General features: G+C 36.4%; 2 protein-coding genes across 3 annotated transcripts; one reads left to right on the top strand and one right to left on the bottom strand.

The window, feature by feature from the left end:
* The first annotated feature begins 1,261 nt into the window (after positions 1-1,261).
* Positions 1,262-12,569, top strand: nsmce1 (NSE1 homolog, SMC5-SMC6 complex component). Of its 2 annotated transcripts, none has more exons than XM_017455123.3 (8): positions 1,262-1,404; positions 3,896-4,043; positions 4,147-4,268; positions 5,982-6,059; positions 6,233-6,379; positions 9,234-9,350; positions 9,802-9,928; positions 12,030-12,569. In XM_017455123.3, exons 2-8 carry the CDS (start codon positions 3,926-3,928, stop codon positions 12,074-12,076), a joined length of 756 nt encoding a protein of 251 aa, XP_017310612.1. In that variant the 5' UTR covers positions 1,262-1,404; positions 3,896-3,925; the 3' UTR covers positions 12,077-12,569. The 2 variants fall into 2 exon arrangements, with proteins under 2 accessions (XP_017310612.1, XP_017310611.1); XM_017455122.3 differs by lacking the exon at positions 12,030-12,569 and adding an exon at positions 10,055-10,658.
* On the bottom strand, positions 11,975-16,421 carry kdm8 (lysine (K)-specific demethylase 8). The gene is given in 7 exon segments (NM_001200394.1): positions 11,975-12,202; positions 12,337-12,429; positions 12,513-12,662; positions 13,826-13,873; positions 13,972-14,104; positions 15,538-15,710; positions 15,846-16,421. Coding segments are annotated over 7 exon segments (1,212 nt in total). The 5' UTR covers positions 16,296-16,421; the 3' UTR covers positions 11,975-12,037.
* Between the last annotated feature and the right edge of the window lie 103 nt (positions 16,422-16,524).

Below are 16,524 nucleotides of genomic sequence, written 5' to 3' on the forward strand. Positions count from 1 at the left end.
AATCTGCCTTCTTCCTGTGGCTATATAGAAAGAGAGAAAAGTTATTATAGAAGGTTGGGGCAATTAGTTAGATTACAATTTAGGAAATTATGAAATATTATCTTTTTCGTGTTTCATTTTGACTTGGCTCCAAGTTCTTCTGGGTCCAGAAGGATTAGAAGGATTACACCTGATAAAATATAAACTCTATTATATTATTAGTATTATGTACAATGTTAATAAATCGATGGAGGGCTAAATGTAAAGGCATATATATTAAATGTTATGGCACGGGCCTAATAGGATCAATGTTCAATTTTGCATCAAATAGAAGGAAACTTTTCATTAGTTCATTTCACTTAGGTCATTAGAGTAATTTCAATGGTAAAGGATGATAAGAGATTATTCTCAAGGGAATTCTACGAGATTATTCTATGACGGGTGTGATTAGAGATTGTTCTAGGCATGTGATTAGAGATTATTTTAGGGGTGTGATTGAAGATTATTTTAGGGGTGTGATTAAAGATTGTTGTATGGGTGTGATTAGAAATTAATCTGTGGGTGTGATTAATGATTATTCTGGAAATGTGAGTATATATTATTCTTGAGGTTTGAATACAGATTATTCTGGACATGTGATTATAGATTATTATATGGATGTGATTAGAGATTATTCTGGAGATGTGATTAGAGATTATTTTAGGGGAGTGATTAAAGATGATCCCTTTATTATTATAATTTATTATTATTATTATTATTTTTTATATCAGCAACATATGTCTGACAAGCCACCAAAAACCTGTCTTTGTGTGCTGTAGCTTTACAATTTTCCTTCACTGGAACTAAGGGGCCCAAATATTTTCCAGCATGACAATGCCCCCGTGCAAAAAACGAATTAATACAAATCCCCACAGCCACGCTCCAAAACCTAGTGGAAAGCCTTCCCAGAAAAGTGGAGCTTATTTGCTTACAACAGCAAATGGAATGAGATGTTCAAACAGCACGTGCAGGTGTGATGGACATACTTTTGGCCATATAGTGTGTATACAAATATTTCACAGCTCTGTTGTTGGACCACCAACAAAATTTCATGTAGATAAATTTATCTAAAAAAGAATAAAAGTATATTTCCACTTGTGCTGAAACTTAATTAATAATTAATAATATAACCGATGATTTATAATTCACTTAAACAGCATTTGTGGACGGGAAGCTAAACCGGAAGTAGTTATTTTCAACTGATATGTGACTTCATCCCAAACGGGTCCGTACTTCCTAGATAGGGTCACTACATAGGGCACAAAATAGTGGTTTGTACACACTATGTAGGGATCCCTGTGGAAGCCATTTTAAATTCCGTTAGCAGGCCGTGTGTTAGCAGGCGGTAGATTAAAAACATTGGATGCAACGTTATAAATTTCTGCTGTAAGTAAAGTGACAGGCTGCTTACTTTATTTACCTTATTTACATGCATAATAACTGAACAGTTTCCTAGATGGCCAGGATATTATGGCTGCAAAACAGCGAGCTAGCTTGGACTAGCTACAGTAGAAAGTGTTACAGTTTATAGCTTTTACTCCTTAGTGGTCGGTATAATGTCAGGTTTAACTCCTTTTACCTGCACTGGAATCTGAAAACAACTAACTAGTTATAATTTAGCATTACTCACTGCTGTTTCAGTGGAAACACTGTAGTGTAGTTAGAGTTAAATGAGTGATAAAGCCTGTATGATGTGAGCTAACAGTACAGCTGAGTGTAAAAGTTTGCATCCTTCATTGTTTTTGTGTCAAACAAGCAATTTATTGCAAGTGGGAGGTTAAGAAAAAGCTTGGGTATAGTTATAAATGAAAAGGTGAACATACATACCTTGCATAAGTATTCACATCCTCTGAATATACGATTCTGAGAATATTTTGATATTAATGAAGAAAACGTTTGAAAAGGCTACTTTTTAAAATTTATTTGGTATAAAACGAAATAAATAAGAAATGCTACAAACAAAGATTTAATGTTATACACAAAAGGTACTACATTGTTCATCATATCTTAAAAATGAATAAATCAGTCTATAAATTCTCCAAAAAGAATTAGATCGAAAAAAAATCGTTTGAAACATAGCGAGATCCGTATTGTCGCCTGAGGTGGTAAACAGAGCTCCAAAGTTGGCTAAAATGACCGGGGAGGTTATAACAGCAAAGAGAGGAATAAATCTGGATTGGGTGTGATGGTCAAGTGACCACAAACTTTTAGGTACAGTTGCAATCAAAATGATTCAACCCCCATTGCACATCAGGTTTATTGTAAAAATGTACAGACTTTCAGCTGTTTGCAGTGAACAAATCAAACAAAAGCAATTGAAATAGTTCAACACAATGAGTGCTTCAAGTGGTTTCCCCAAATTCAACTGAAAATGCAACTTATAATGACTTCTCCAGTTTCAAAATAATTCAACCCCTTCATGGCAAGCATCTTTAGTACTTAATAATAGAGCACCCTTTTGCTGTTATGAACTGCTGCAAACGAGATGCATTGCCAGACACATAACCAGTTCAGTAATGTTCTTGTGTTTGTGTGCTGTAACCGCCTTCTTCAAATCCCACCAGAGATTTTCTATGGGGTTCAAGTCAGGTGAACGTGATGGTCCTGTAGAATCTTTCAAGACTACTTCTGCAACCAAGCCTTGGTGGAATTTGAGGTATGCTTAGGATGATTGTCCTGTTGGAACGTCCAATGACGCCCAAGCTTCAGCTTCCTCACAGACCTGATACTTCAGTGAATCCATCTTGCCTTCCACATGCTGCAGGTTTCCAGTGCTAGAGGATGCAAAGCAGCCCCAGAGCATCACTGAGCCACCACCATGCTTGACTGTGGACAGTGTGTTCTTTCTTCATTCTTCTTCCTCCGGACATACTGCTGATTCATTGTGCCAAAAAAGTTCCTTGCTCCACAGAACAGAATGAAAACAAAACTTCCGTGGCTTATTTATATGATTTTGAGCCGACTTTTCTTGTGCTTTTGGGTCAGTAGTGGTGTACGTCTTGGAGTTCTGGCATGGAAACCTTCTGCGTTTAGTATGTGCCTTACTGTGTTCACTGAAACGTCAGTGCGTGTTGCCACAAAGTCTTGCTGCAGGTCTTTTGCAGTCACTTGAGGGTTTTTCACAACCTACCTTCTCAGAAATCTGGTTGCAACCGTTGATCGCTTCCTTTTTCTGCCCTATCCAGCTATTTCATGTATTTTCTACCCCATCCTGCTATTTCATGAATTTTCTGCCCCTAGCCAGTTCAGGTATTTCATGTGTTCCAGCTCAAGCACACCTGGTGCAACTAATGAAGCCCTTGAACACCTGTTGTGTATATTTGTGCTGTTGTGAGAGTTTAGTCAGGGGGTTGAATAATTTTGAGACTGGAGAAGTCATTATAAGTTGCATTTTCAGTTGAATTTGGGGAAACCACTTGAAGCATTCGTTGTGTTGAACTATTTCAATTGCTTTTGTTTGATTTATTCATTGCAAACTTCTCAAAGTCTGTCAATTTTTACAATAAACCTGATTTGCAATGGGGGTTGAATAATTTTGAGACTGGAGAAGTCATTATAAGTTGCATTTTCAGTTGAATTTGGGGAAACCACTTGAAGCATTCGTTGTGTTGAACTATTTCAATTGCTTTTGTTTGATTTATTCATTGCAAACTTCTCAAAGTCTGTCAATTTTTACAATAAACCTGATTTGCAATGGGGGTTGAATCATTTTGATTGCAACTGTATGTGGTGTGTGTTGTAGAGCCATGTAAAGAAGTAAACCAACTTAAACAGAATGAAACATCCTACTACTTTTGCCTTTTTTTTTTATTTTAACAACCTCTGCTTTATTATGCCATGCACTGATTCTACTCCCTCTTTTTTCCTTTTTATCTAGTTATCTTCATAGAGGAACAAATCCAGCAGAATGTCCCGACCTATGGGTGACAGTCATAAGCGGTTCTTACAGACCATGATGAGTAACGGTATAATCAGTAGTGTTCAGGCCAAGGCACTTCATCGCCATTGTTGTGAGACTCATGGAGGTGTGTAAGTTATTGACTGTGGTGAAATGTATACCATCTTTATTTTATTTTTTCTTAAAAACAAACTTGAACACGGTTTATTTTTGTGTCGTATGCTCTGTAGCACATTTTTCACCAGATCGGTTGGAGGAATTCATTGACGTGATCAATACTCATCTTCAGCCCATGTTCATGCACATTAGAAAAGGCATGTCAGAAGAGGACGGAGCACAGCACTACGCCTTGGTCAGTAATACAGTCAAGTGAAAAAATAAATGCGCGCTATGGAAATTGTTGACTTTTTTTTTGACATTTGGACATCCAAACATTTAATCATCTTTGAAACAGTGCCTATTAATGAACTTGATATATTTGATCAAAGCCACAAGGAAAATTAGCTTTTTCAATCATTTATTGAACAGAAATATCAATAGATGTGATATTTAAAAAAAAAAAAAAAATAAGTACACCCTTGGACTGAGAAGTTAGTATTGCCACCTTTAGCAGAAATAACTTCTTGTTCCTTGTACTTCCATGTCTCTCTCTGATATTGGCTTGCTGTAATTTTTGACCATGCTTACATGCAATATTCTTCCATTTGCAAGATGTTTGAGGGTTTTCTTACATGTACTGCCCAGTTCAAATCCCCCCAACATTTCAGTGGGATTCAAATCCAGGCTTTGATTAGGCTGTTCCATAATCATCCATTTCTTCTTCTTGAGTAATTCTTTGATTGATTTGCTAGTGTGCTCAGGATCATGATCCTGTTGAAAGATCCACTTTTGGTTCAACTTCAACTTTCAGACAGATGGCCTCACATTATCTTTTAGCACTCTTTGATATGATGCAGAATTCGTAGTTGAATCAATGAATGCAAGCTGTCCAGTCCCCGAGGCAGCAAAGCAACCCCGAACCATAACATTTCCACCACTGTGCTTCACAGTTGGTATGAGGCGCTTCTCCTGAAAAGCTGTCTTTGGTCTGTACCAACCATGTCTGCTGTTACTGTGGCCAAATAACACTCTGATTCGTCTGTCCAGACCACATTATTTCAAAAGCCCTGGTCTTTCCCTATATGCTCATTGGCAAACTGTAGTCTTACCAAGGCTTTTTCCTGGCACAACTCCCATGCAGGTCAAATTTGTGCAATCTCTTTCTGATTGTAGAAGCATGTACTTTGACACCAACAGTTGCAAGACTTACTAGCAGAATCTGTGATGAAATTTTGAGGTTCTTTGAGACTTCTTTTTGTGTCACACGGACTGCTCTTGGGCTGAATTTACTGGGACGGCCGGTCCTGGACAAATTGGCAGTCGTTTGAAATCTGCGCCATTTATAGATGATTTTCCTTACAGTGGTATGATTTATTTCAAATAATTTGGAGATCTCTTTAAATCCCTTTCCATACTCATAGGCATCCACGAGCTTTTTTCTGAAGGCCTTACAGAACTCTTTAGATCTTGGCATGATGACACCACACACCTCAATAACAAAGGGAACACCATACACTTGGCATGTTAGGGATATAAATAAGACAGGTTTCACCTGCACTCCTTAAGCAGGTTCTAATCACTGGCACCCAATCTTCAACACCTGATTCTAATTTGGTGGTGTGATAAATGCAGGGGTGTGCTTACTTTTCCCATGTGACTGGTCTGTTTTTTGTTAATTTAAATTGTGAACATTACTACAAAATGTAAATTTTGTGTGTCATTTGAGAGTGTATCAACTTTATTAATAGGCACTGTTTCAAAGAGGATCAAATGTTTGCTTGCCCAAATATGTTAAAAAAAAAAAAAAAAAAAAAAAAAGCGCCAATAATTTCCATGGGGTGTCCTTATTTTTTCACACGACTATATGTTTAATTGTTCATATTTATGCTGTGAAATCAACTCAAGCTGATGCATCATACTTGGCATCTACTGTTTTTTTTTTTTTTTTTTTTTTTTTGTCATGCAGGTAAACATGGCCGAAACAGACATCACGAGAATGTCTTCTGATTACGCTGATAATGAATTGGAACTGTTCAGGAAAACGGTAAATAATTTTGCTGTGCAGCGTTGCATAAAGCATGCTTTCAGAATAACAAATACAGTCACTGAATTTTTCTTTTCATTTGCATTTCCTTCCACCAAACCTTTTTTCTCTTCAAAATGACACCTTCAAGAAAGCTTCTACATAACCTATTGTCATTATATCTTTTAACTCAGATGGATCTAATTCTAGACTCCGAGAGCGGTACTGCCTCTTCCACTGATCTCCTGAATTGCGCTGATCGTCTCCAGACAAAGAAAATGAAAAAGAAAGAGACCGAGCATGTGCTGAATAAGTTTGTCCAGGACAAATGGTTACATGAGGTATATTTCATGACTTGATTAGTGTTGACATTGATTAAAATGTCAGCTGTAATTCAATTCCCAGGTTTATATTAAGGTTCTCATTCTGATACGTTATCATTTCTATTGTAAAAACTCATTCACAGGGACTTGTACGGTGGACGCTTCTCAGTCTAACCTAAGAATAATAATAAATGGGTAAAAAAAAAGACGTGTTTTATTTAACAAAGAAAAACATTGATATCGATAAGGTGAAGCTTTGTGTTAGGAGACAATTATTTAACATTTATTCTCAGGTGTCAGCGAGTTGTTGAGTTAAGAGTCAGTAAGAATCTTCAGGACAGATGACTGCACTTTCTGGTATTTCTGTAACATGACAAGCTGTATTTAAAATAAATAAATAAATAAAAAATCTTATTCAAGAGACAGAAAGAAGAGAGGCTAGTTATGGTGTGACTGTTCCCTAGTCACTGTAATGTTTCAACTATAATAATTAAGCATGCATCTATAAACAGATACAAAGTATACATTTAATATTGTTGGCAACAGGCTTGTGTGGTATTGTAGTTTCCATTTTAAAATATCACAATACACGATAGGAAAAAAACAACAGGAAAATGATCATTTCCACCATTTCAAGTTTAAGAAGAGGAGGGATGGGTGTAATATTATTATTATTATTATTATTATTATTATTATTATTATTATTTATTATTTTTTTTTTATCGGCTGCACAGTAGGGAACTGAAGCCATCCTGAAAACTCAGCTGGATGTCCAAGATAAAAAAACATAACAGCATGTCTCAGTGTAATGGTTTTAGAAATCAGTTGTTCACATGGCCAACATTTTGTCTGTTGAGCACTAGAGCCAGTCAAAAAAATAATAATCAGTTTCTAATTAACATTATACAGTGGTACATTTGACACTTGGTTGTAGACCTGTTTATCCTGTTTGAGTCAAAATCTTTTTTTTCTATTTTGGCCATGGGCAGGGTTTCCAGGAAGTTCATGTTAATACAGTCCCTGCCTGAAACTATACAAACGGCAAGGACAAATCATTTCTTTGACATTTAGGTTTGAGATCAAAACATGGATATGAGACAAGGGTTTAGGATTTCAGATTTTATTTCCTGGTATTTACATATAGATGTGTTAAACAATATAAAACATGTATCAGACCACCTGAATTTTTAAGGTGAGCAAAAGTATAGGAACAGAAGTTTTTAAGTAAATGATACTTAATATTTGGTTGCATATCCTTTGCTCGCAATAACCATATCAAGCCTGTGACTCCCTGACATCACCAAACTGTTGGTTTCTTCTTTTGTGATGCTTTTTAGGGCTTTTATTGCAGCTTCTTTCAGATGTTGGTTGTTTCAGCGGGTTTCTCCCTTCAGTCTCCTCTTTAGGAGGTGAAATTCTGCTCCTTTGAGTTGGCAGTATGTTTTGGATCACTTTCTTGCTTAACGATAAAGTTCCTCACAATTAATTTGGATGCATTTAATTGTAAATTGGAAGACAGATGTAAACTGTAAAGCTGTAAACTTCTGAATTCATTCTGCTGCTAGAATCACGAGTTACATCATCAATAAAGATTGAGCCTGTTCCAGAAGCAGCCATGCAAGCGCAAGCCTTGACACTACCTCCACCATGCTTGTATATTTTGGATCATGAGCAGATCCCTTTTTTTTTTTTTTTAATCCACACTTTGGCTGAGGTTAATCTAGGTTCTAAAACTTTTGTGGCTCATCTTTGTATTTCTTTGTGAATTCCAATATGGCTTTCTGATTCGTACTGTTGATGATGTGGTTTGCATCTTATGGTATGGCCTCCATATTTCTGCTCTCAAAGTCGTCTTCGAATGGTGGATTGTGATTTCTTCACAGCTCTCACAATGTTTGTCATCAACTGTTGTTTTTCTTGGTTGACACATTCAATGTCTGTTACCCGGTACACCAGTGGTTTCTTTCTTTTTCAGAACATTGCAAATTGTTGTATTGGCTATGCCTAATGTTTGTGCAATGGCTCTGATGGATTTTTCCCTCTTTTCTCAGCTTCAAAATGGCTTACTTTTCTCCTATAGCCAGCTCACTGCTCTTCATGCTGATTGAACCTTTTAAACAACAAATGCAGTCTTCACAGGTGAAACCCAGGGCTGAAACCCAGAGTAGACTTTCAGAGCTATTAATTGTTTAAACTGTCTAACAGGGCACACCTGGGAAGCAAGAAACACCTATCAGTCACATGTTCCAATATTTTTGATCACTTGAAAAAAATGGGTGGGCTCAAGCAAAATTGTCATGTTCAAAGTTATGTTCAAAGTTGTTTAACACTTCTAGATGTATATATCAGGAAATGAAAGCTGAAATTCTGATCTGTCGTCTCATCTTGTGATCTCAAACCCAAATGTCTTCAATGTATAGTGAAAACAATAGAATTGGCCTTGCTGTTCCGATACTTTCAGAGTGGACTGTATATTTAAAGTTATCTAAATAGTTTACGCTGGGTTTTAACTAAGCATCGAGTGTTTAACATCACTCTAGAAAACTAGCTATTTTAATACGCAACATTTAAAACCTTTTTATTTGATTGACTGCTCTGAAAGCGTCAACTTTTTCTTAGTAATCCTGGCTGCTTTATCTTTGGATTAAGTTACATAACTCCATATTTGATAGATTTTAGGGTTACCATAACCTGTAATTTTGAATAGTGAATGTGAAATTCATATTCATACTTCACATTAATAATGCATTACTCTTAGTAATAATACGTTAGTTTCCGACATTTTTATAGACCGATAAATGGAGAGATGTACAATGACTTCACATGCGTAACAACAAATTGAAGAACACTGAAATTATTATTTTTTTTCCAGAAACAAGGTGAATACACTTTAAGCACTCGCTGCATCATCGAGATGGAGCAGTATATACGTACAGTTTACCAGGACCTCATCAGACTGTGTCACGTGTGCCACAACATAGTCTTACAGGTGAGCAAAATATGAGAAACAGTTCCTGGGAGCATGTTGTGCAGCTTTTCAGTCATCCACATTATTATGAAATGACAAGTTAGTAGCAGTTAGTCCAGATGTCTGGACTTTTGGTATAAACAGAACGTCTTTCAGATTACATGGCTTAAAGACATACTACCGCTACACACTTACCAGAAATGATTTGTTTCTGCTTGAAAGGTTGAAAAATCAACCCTGAAAAACATTCATTCAAACAAAAGACATGCTTTCGTGGAGGCATCAAGAACACAGTATTAATTTGTGCTTCAGGGTGGACAGTTCCTTTAAAATAACATTAAAAAAAAAAAAAAACTAAACAAACACCTCATATAGCAGATCATTTGATCAAGTTATCTGTTCTCAGTGCCAGTGAAACTATAAAATTATGTATTTACATCCATGTGAACAAGTTTATCCTTCATATCTTCAGGGCCAAATCTGTGAAAACCCTGAGTGTGGTATCAAGATGCATTATTACTGTGTGGCCAGATATTTTAAAGGACGCATTGATCCACATTGCCCTTCCTGCAGTGACTTCTGGGCTCATGAGATACCAGGTGAGATTCTTTATTATGCTGCTGGCATGAATTTACTGATTCACAGATCCAGTGATATTTCAATAGACGGTTAACTAAAACACAAAGAAACGTTGTGTAAATGTACATGTCACTTTACTTGGTCAGAAATCCAGCCAGAATCACAAAGCCAGTCTTCATCTGCGAGAGAGGCGGCTGCTCCGACACCCTCCACGTCTGCCACACGTCGCTCCAGGAGGTCATAAAGTCAACTCACTGCGTCCTGACGTCAGGGTTGAAACGCAGATTTAAATCTGATGTAGTTCAACTGATTGTATTTTTTTAAAGAAAAGGATCGTATCACGGTACAGTTAAGAGGAAAGGGAAAAGCGCTCTTTCATTGCATTATGGAATCCTGAAATAACTATAAATAGATGTAAATGCTGTCTGGAAGGTGAATATATTTTGAAAGAATTTGGTGTACTTAAGAAAAATATCCTGAATAGTAAATACACTGGAATATAATTAGAAATACAAATGTTCATTGATTATTTTCCCAGTTTAATATTTTTTTATAATGTGTTGATGTGTATTTGACAAATGTATATCGTTTAAAGCATTTTCAGTGCAAATGCATTTTCATAGCTGATTATTTGTTGGACATTGTTGTAACCTGGCTGTAGTAAACAATAAGGAACATACTGTACGTCGTTAGTACTGTATGTAGTTCTTTCTGATACAAATAAAGGAACATCAGTCTCACACATTAAAATGACACTCCGTACCATTTTAAAACATCCGCATAAGTAACTGAGACTTAGTGTTATTGTTAGAATTCTTAATTGAGGAGTTTGAGGGTCTAAGCAATAGGTAATGGGGTTTAACTTTTTTTTTCTTTTGGTCTACTAACAAAAAGGTATTATGGGAATCAAGTGCCACTAAATGGTTAGAGGGAGCTCTGTGTGGGCATAACATGCATGACACTCACAAACTGAATTGAATTTAATGTGCTGGATCAGTGGTTAAGGCTTTGAGCTACAGATTTTAAGGTTGTGAGCTCAAATCCCAACACTGCCAAGCTACCATGGTTGGGTCCTTGAGCAAGTCCTTGGCTCCTTTAAGCCTAAACTGCTCTGCTGTAATCTTGTCTCAGGTAAAAACAGCCTGATAGAGCAAAAAAAATTTTTTTTTTTTTTTTTAAATAGTAAAAAAGGGTAATAACTGGCACTTCCAGTACAGTTTTCATTTATTTTGTGGATATCTGACCATCACACCCATGAGGTTCTTCCCCCAAACTGTGGAAGAAGTCAAGTGTCCTGCACAGAGCCCTGACTGCAACCCAACTGAACACTTTTGGGATGAACTGGAGTCACCTCCCATCATCAGTGTCTGACCTTAACTTCACTAGCTCTTGTAGTTGAATGAACACAAATCCCCACAGACACAATCCAGAATCTACTGGAAAGCCTTCTCAGAAGAGTGGAGCTTATTATAACAGCAAAACATTATGGGCAGGTGTCCACAAATTTTTGGACATAGTGTATATACAGTACTGTTAAAAATAATGAACTTAAATGTTATTTATAAAGAGCAGTAAACGGCACTAAATTAAACAAAGTCAATATTTGGCTTGACAAACCTTTTCCAGCTTCTCCAAGCATTTTGGAGAACCTGCCACAGTTTTTCCCAGAGACACTAACTGTCTCTTTTCATTGAAGCCAGTATTCATTTTTGTGTGTGTGTTTTTCTGAAAAATTGTCTATTACTGACTTACATTTCTTTGTAACATCTTGGTTGGAAAAAGAGTAATATTTGGAAATTTCTTTATTTAACTGACAATAATGCATAAGTCAGGAAATAAACATAGAAGAAATTATAAAAAACAACAAAAAAAAATCACAGTACTGTAGGTAATTTACATGTGTACTATTTGTTTGATAATTGATCTCGTAAATTATTAATTAAAAGTTTGAGAGGAAGCTATTTGACTTTTGTTGCCTATTTCACAATATTTAGAAAATTGTAAATAGTTACTGATTAAAAAAAATTCTGTCAGAAACTATTTGCTTGGAAAATAACCCATAAGATTTAAAAACTGCAGAAATTACATTTATTTATAATGTTAATTTTTTTTTTTATGAAGGGCTAATATCACGACCACCAAAAGCTAACAGAGAAGCTGAGCTCTAATGAGCGCACATAATGCCAGTGCTGTTTGGGGATGAACAGGACATCACCAGGCTCAAGCACACACTCTTGATAGGAAGCATTGAGGAAGTCTGGGAACTGGACCACATCTGGATTTTCAACATCCACCTGGGCAAGGCAGACCATGCATCATCATCATCATCAGCACATTATTAATTTGTTGTAAGGGTATCATCTTATGCTGCCTGCTCAAATGAGGTTGTTTTTAGATATTAATGGATTTAGAGGTAAATAAAAAATACCCGACTGGTGTTGTGCAGAAGCTCAGATTGATGTGGATAGAGATTTTCACTTTCTTCAGGACGATACAGACGAATGTACTTTCTCCCAACCACCTGTTATTCACCGGGGAAAGAAATACAGCAAGGAGTTTGCAAATATTGTGTGTTATAGAAAATCAGGACAACGTGTCACTAACCTGAGCCAAAAAGTTTTGCTCGGGATCCTGATGCAGAGGAGAGATGGTTCCTCCTGGTCCAAACCAAGCGTTAATCGTGATGTCGTCGTCATCTCCCTCTCCAAGGCAACAGTAGTCAGGGATACGGATGTCTTCTTTCAACTCTGGCACCTGGAAGAACAAATATTACTGTAAGCTTTTTATTCTAATAAAGAAAGAAAACAAAACAAACTGATATGGCTAACTATACCATGGTGTTAAAAAGTCTTCAAAATTTTACAGACAACTCCATCAGAATGACAGCACTGTACAGCACCAGACACAGTCAAGTTCATCAATATGTGGACTTTGACAAAGTTCTAGTTTATCTGTCTGTCACAGTATATTGGAGATAAAATTGAATAATGAATATTAGCTTAAAGTGCAGACTTTCTGCTTTAATTTGTAGTACTTGGTTGAAAATTCTTTGCAGTCAATGACTGATTGAAGTCTGGAAAACATAGCCATCTCCAGACACTGGGGTTCTTCCCTGGTGATGCTCTGCCAGGTCTTTATTACAGCTGTCTTCAATTCCTGCTTGTTCTTAGGGTGTTTTGGCCAATGCTGAACATTCCACTTTTTTGCCTGAAAAAAAGTCTTGAGTTGCTTTCAAAGTATGCTTCAAGTCCAATCTGCACTGTGAAGCACCATCCAATGAGTCTTAAAGCATTTGGCTGAATGCGAGCAGATGATCTATACACTTAAATTCATCCTGCAGCTTTTGGTATCTTCAATAAATACAAGGAAACAGTGCCATTGGCAGCTGTACACGCCCACACCATAAGATGAAATGGTACGCTTCAGATCATGAGCAGGTCCTTCCCTTCACCATACTCTTCTCTTCCCATCATTCTGCTACAAGTTGATCTTTGTTACCTTTTTAGGTTTTTTTGACAAACTTTAATCTGATCTTCCTGTTTTTGAGGCTTACCAATAGTTTACATCTTATGGTAAACCCTCTGTATTTACTCAGGTGAAGTCTTGATCACTGACTTTGAGGGCACTTATAAAGTGCTCCAATTTCTACACTGTTCACCAGATTTGGACGCAAATACCTTCACATTAAAGCTGAAAGTCTGCACTTTGAGGTCATATTCTTTATTTAAATAATCTTAATTTAATCTCCAATATACTATGGTGGACAGCTAAAATCTTATGTCCAAATATTTATTTTACCTGACTGTAAAAATGACAGACTTTCATTGAGTATATTTACTTGTGTAAATTAAGTACACATAAGTAATGACATTAAGTACATGACCATGACAAGCCGTTTCACAAAAACTGAACATCACCTGATCAAAAAGCTGATGCTGAGCCAAGTATCCTGTAGTAGCCTCCCCCTTTAAACAAACACACACATGCAGAAACAGCTTTATAACCAGCCTCGGTGAATTCACACCTAAACACGATCATAGCATATATACAGTTATAATCATACTTGGCCCATAATGTAATGGTCGATGAACTGATTCACTGTAAGGAGCTTCTGAGACCACTCTTCATCAGTATACCTGGATCCCAGCTCAACAGGAACAGTCCGGCAGCCTGCTACTGCACGCAGGTACTCTATACTTGTACACAAGTGGCGAGAGAACAGTTCATAACACTCAGAATTACTCAGAACAGGTTTCCCAAATATTTTAACAATGCAGAGTCAGAGGAGCAACGTAAACCTCGACTCGATCGACTCCAAATAATATAGTCTGCTTGGATTACTGAACTTTCATATCTGGAATATACTGTCGAGTTTAAATTGCTTATTTACTTAATGCTTGTTTAGCAGACGCCATTATCCAGAGCGACTTACTTTGGAGTCTATCAAAAACACATCCTCATTCTAGTTCACTAGGTCAAGGACTAACAGCACCGTTGAGAACATTTTGTGAAAACCAGTCAATTACTATTGGCATTAATTAAAGAATATAAACACAAACCCATAAATTAAAACAAAAAAAAAGTTACTCATTGAATTATGACAAAACAAAATGCGGCTTGCTTATTATTAAATAATATTTATTGGCATAGAAGTGAGTCAAACGAAGTTTTACCCCGATTGCTCATTTTGTGTTCCTAGCTGGCTGAGCAATTGACCTTTTATGGAGTTTTGTGGGTACCAATACATGCAAATGAGCTGTGTCATTTACACACAAATATACTAAAAGATTGATAAAATGCATTAATGTGAGTTACTTATTTGTTAGATCACTGGATAGTTTCCATTTACATTAATAAATTTAATAATTCCTCAGCACACAAAAGCAAATTTATCTACTGATATAAATAAAAGGTTAATCCCAATTTCAGGAATAACTTTGCCTTTCTAATTTTCCATCTTTCAGGCAGAAAGATTATTTCCTAAAACAATATTATGTAGTCTACATCTGTATAGATACTTCACTGGATGACGTAATGATTCTTGTTGAAAGATTTACCGTTCCCTGAGATTAAAATCTGGAGTAGTTTTGGCTGAATTTTATCCATAAACATATTGAAAACATGCACTTGTAACACAAATAATGTTTATAAATAATAATAATAATAATAATAATTATATATATATATATATATATATATATATATATATATATATATATATATATATATATATATATATGCCATGAAACATCTAGTTTGATAAACTATTTGTCAAAGTCTGACCATTTTATGGGTCATCCCAATGAAAAATAATTTAAAAAAAAGAATTTAAAAAAAGTCATTCATTTGTTAAGGAAAAACAAAAACTTTTTGATAATTACTACATATTAGCCAGTTAGTACATATGATCTATTCGGTCACTTATTCTTTCAGAAAAACAGGCGTATGGAATACGACAGTCTATGGACAACCAAACACCCTTACCATACACTGTTGTGATTTACATTTTAAATATTATTATTATTATTATTAAGTTCAATTTCCTTTCTAACACTCAAGTTTGCTCTGGACACTCATACACACACACAAAGTATTTATTTCCACTTATACCATTTATATGCACTAGTACCTCCATGTGTGCTCTCTGAAGGCAGGCCAGTGGTCAATGATTCCCTCTAATATGACTGGCATTTCGGACTCCAGAAATTCTGATCGGAAACTTTCCAGAGCTGGGCATCGAACCCTCTGTACTGACAGTGCGGGGTTGATTATTGGCCTCAGGATAAACTCTTTCCTAAGTTTCTATTGACAGAGAAAAACAGAGGTGAGTGTATAGCTTTGTCTGAGGACTGTCCAATCCAGTAAATATGAAAGATCATCATCATGAAAGTTGGATGGATCATAAAACCTCCATGAACCGTACTCATAAAAGGTCACCTTTGGACAGGGCTGTTCACTGTCCTCTACTTCGCTAGGAACCATGACTTTATTTTTCAGCACCACTATGAGTCTCTGCAAAGCATTATCCATAATGGAGGCACCCATTAGCAAACCCAGGTCACATGTCTTTATGGCATCCTGGACCTTGTCTTGTGATGTTTCTCCATGACATGTTCCTACAGCTTTAAACAAGCAGCCGTAGGAGTAAACACGTCTCCACTCCTTGTCCACATCTCGCCATGTCCCTGTGTTGAGCTTCTCCCAGGAGTAATCAAGAATAACTTGGGCTTTTTCAATACAAGAAGAGTTTAATGAGCTGTACAGCTCTTTCCTGCAGAGCTCTAACATGGCTAGCACACTTGGTTCAACTACTTCACCGAACACAAGGGGGGACTCAGTTTCAGAAGAAGGCAGCACTGCCATCACGTCTCTCCAAACGTGAGCCATGACTGCTGCTGCAGAATTTTAAACTTAAGCAAAAATTAAAGGAGAGGGGTCTGTTCACATGGACATGAGTCTTGAGTGTGTAACACACAAACAACGCGCACACGTGTAAAAATTATTAAAACATGGCACCCACTAAAGCGCATTTTTAAAACTCTCCCGAGTCATAAAGACAGTCGTTAAATAATTTCGTTCGTTAAATATATATATTTAAAAAAAATAAATCAATAAG

The sequence above is a fragment of the Ictalurus punctatus genome, chromosome 24 (assembly GCF_001660625.3).
Source record: "Ictalurus punctatus breed USDA103 chromosome 24, Coco_2.0, whole genome shotgun sequence".
Taxonomy (NCBI): Eukaryota; Metazoa; Chordata; class Actinopteri; order Siluriformes; family Ictaluridae; genus Ictalurus; species Ictalurus punctatus.

Bases quoted from the DNA above. Each gene is read 5' to 3' on its own strand.
- nsmce1 (XM_017455122.3), top strand. From the start codon at position 3,926: ATGTCCCGACCTATGGGTGACAGTCATAAGCGGTTCTTACAGACCATG. The intron at 4,269-5,981 runs GTCAGTAATACA...TTTGTCATGCAG, and splicing joins GAGCACAGCACTACGCCTTG to GTAAACATGGCCGAAACAGA. The intron at 9,351-9,801 runs GTGAGCAAAATA...TCATATCTTCAG, and splicing joins GCCACAACATAGTCTTACAG to GGCCAAATCTGTGAAAACCC.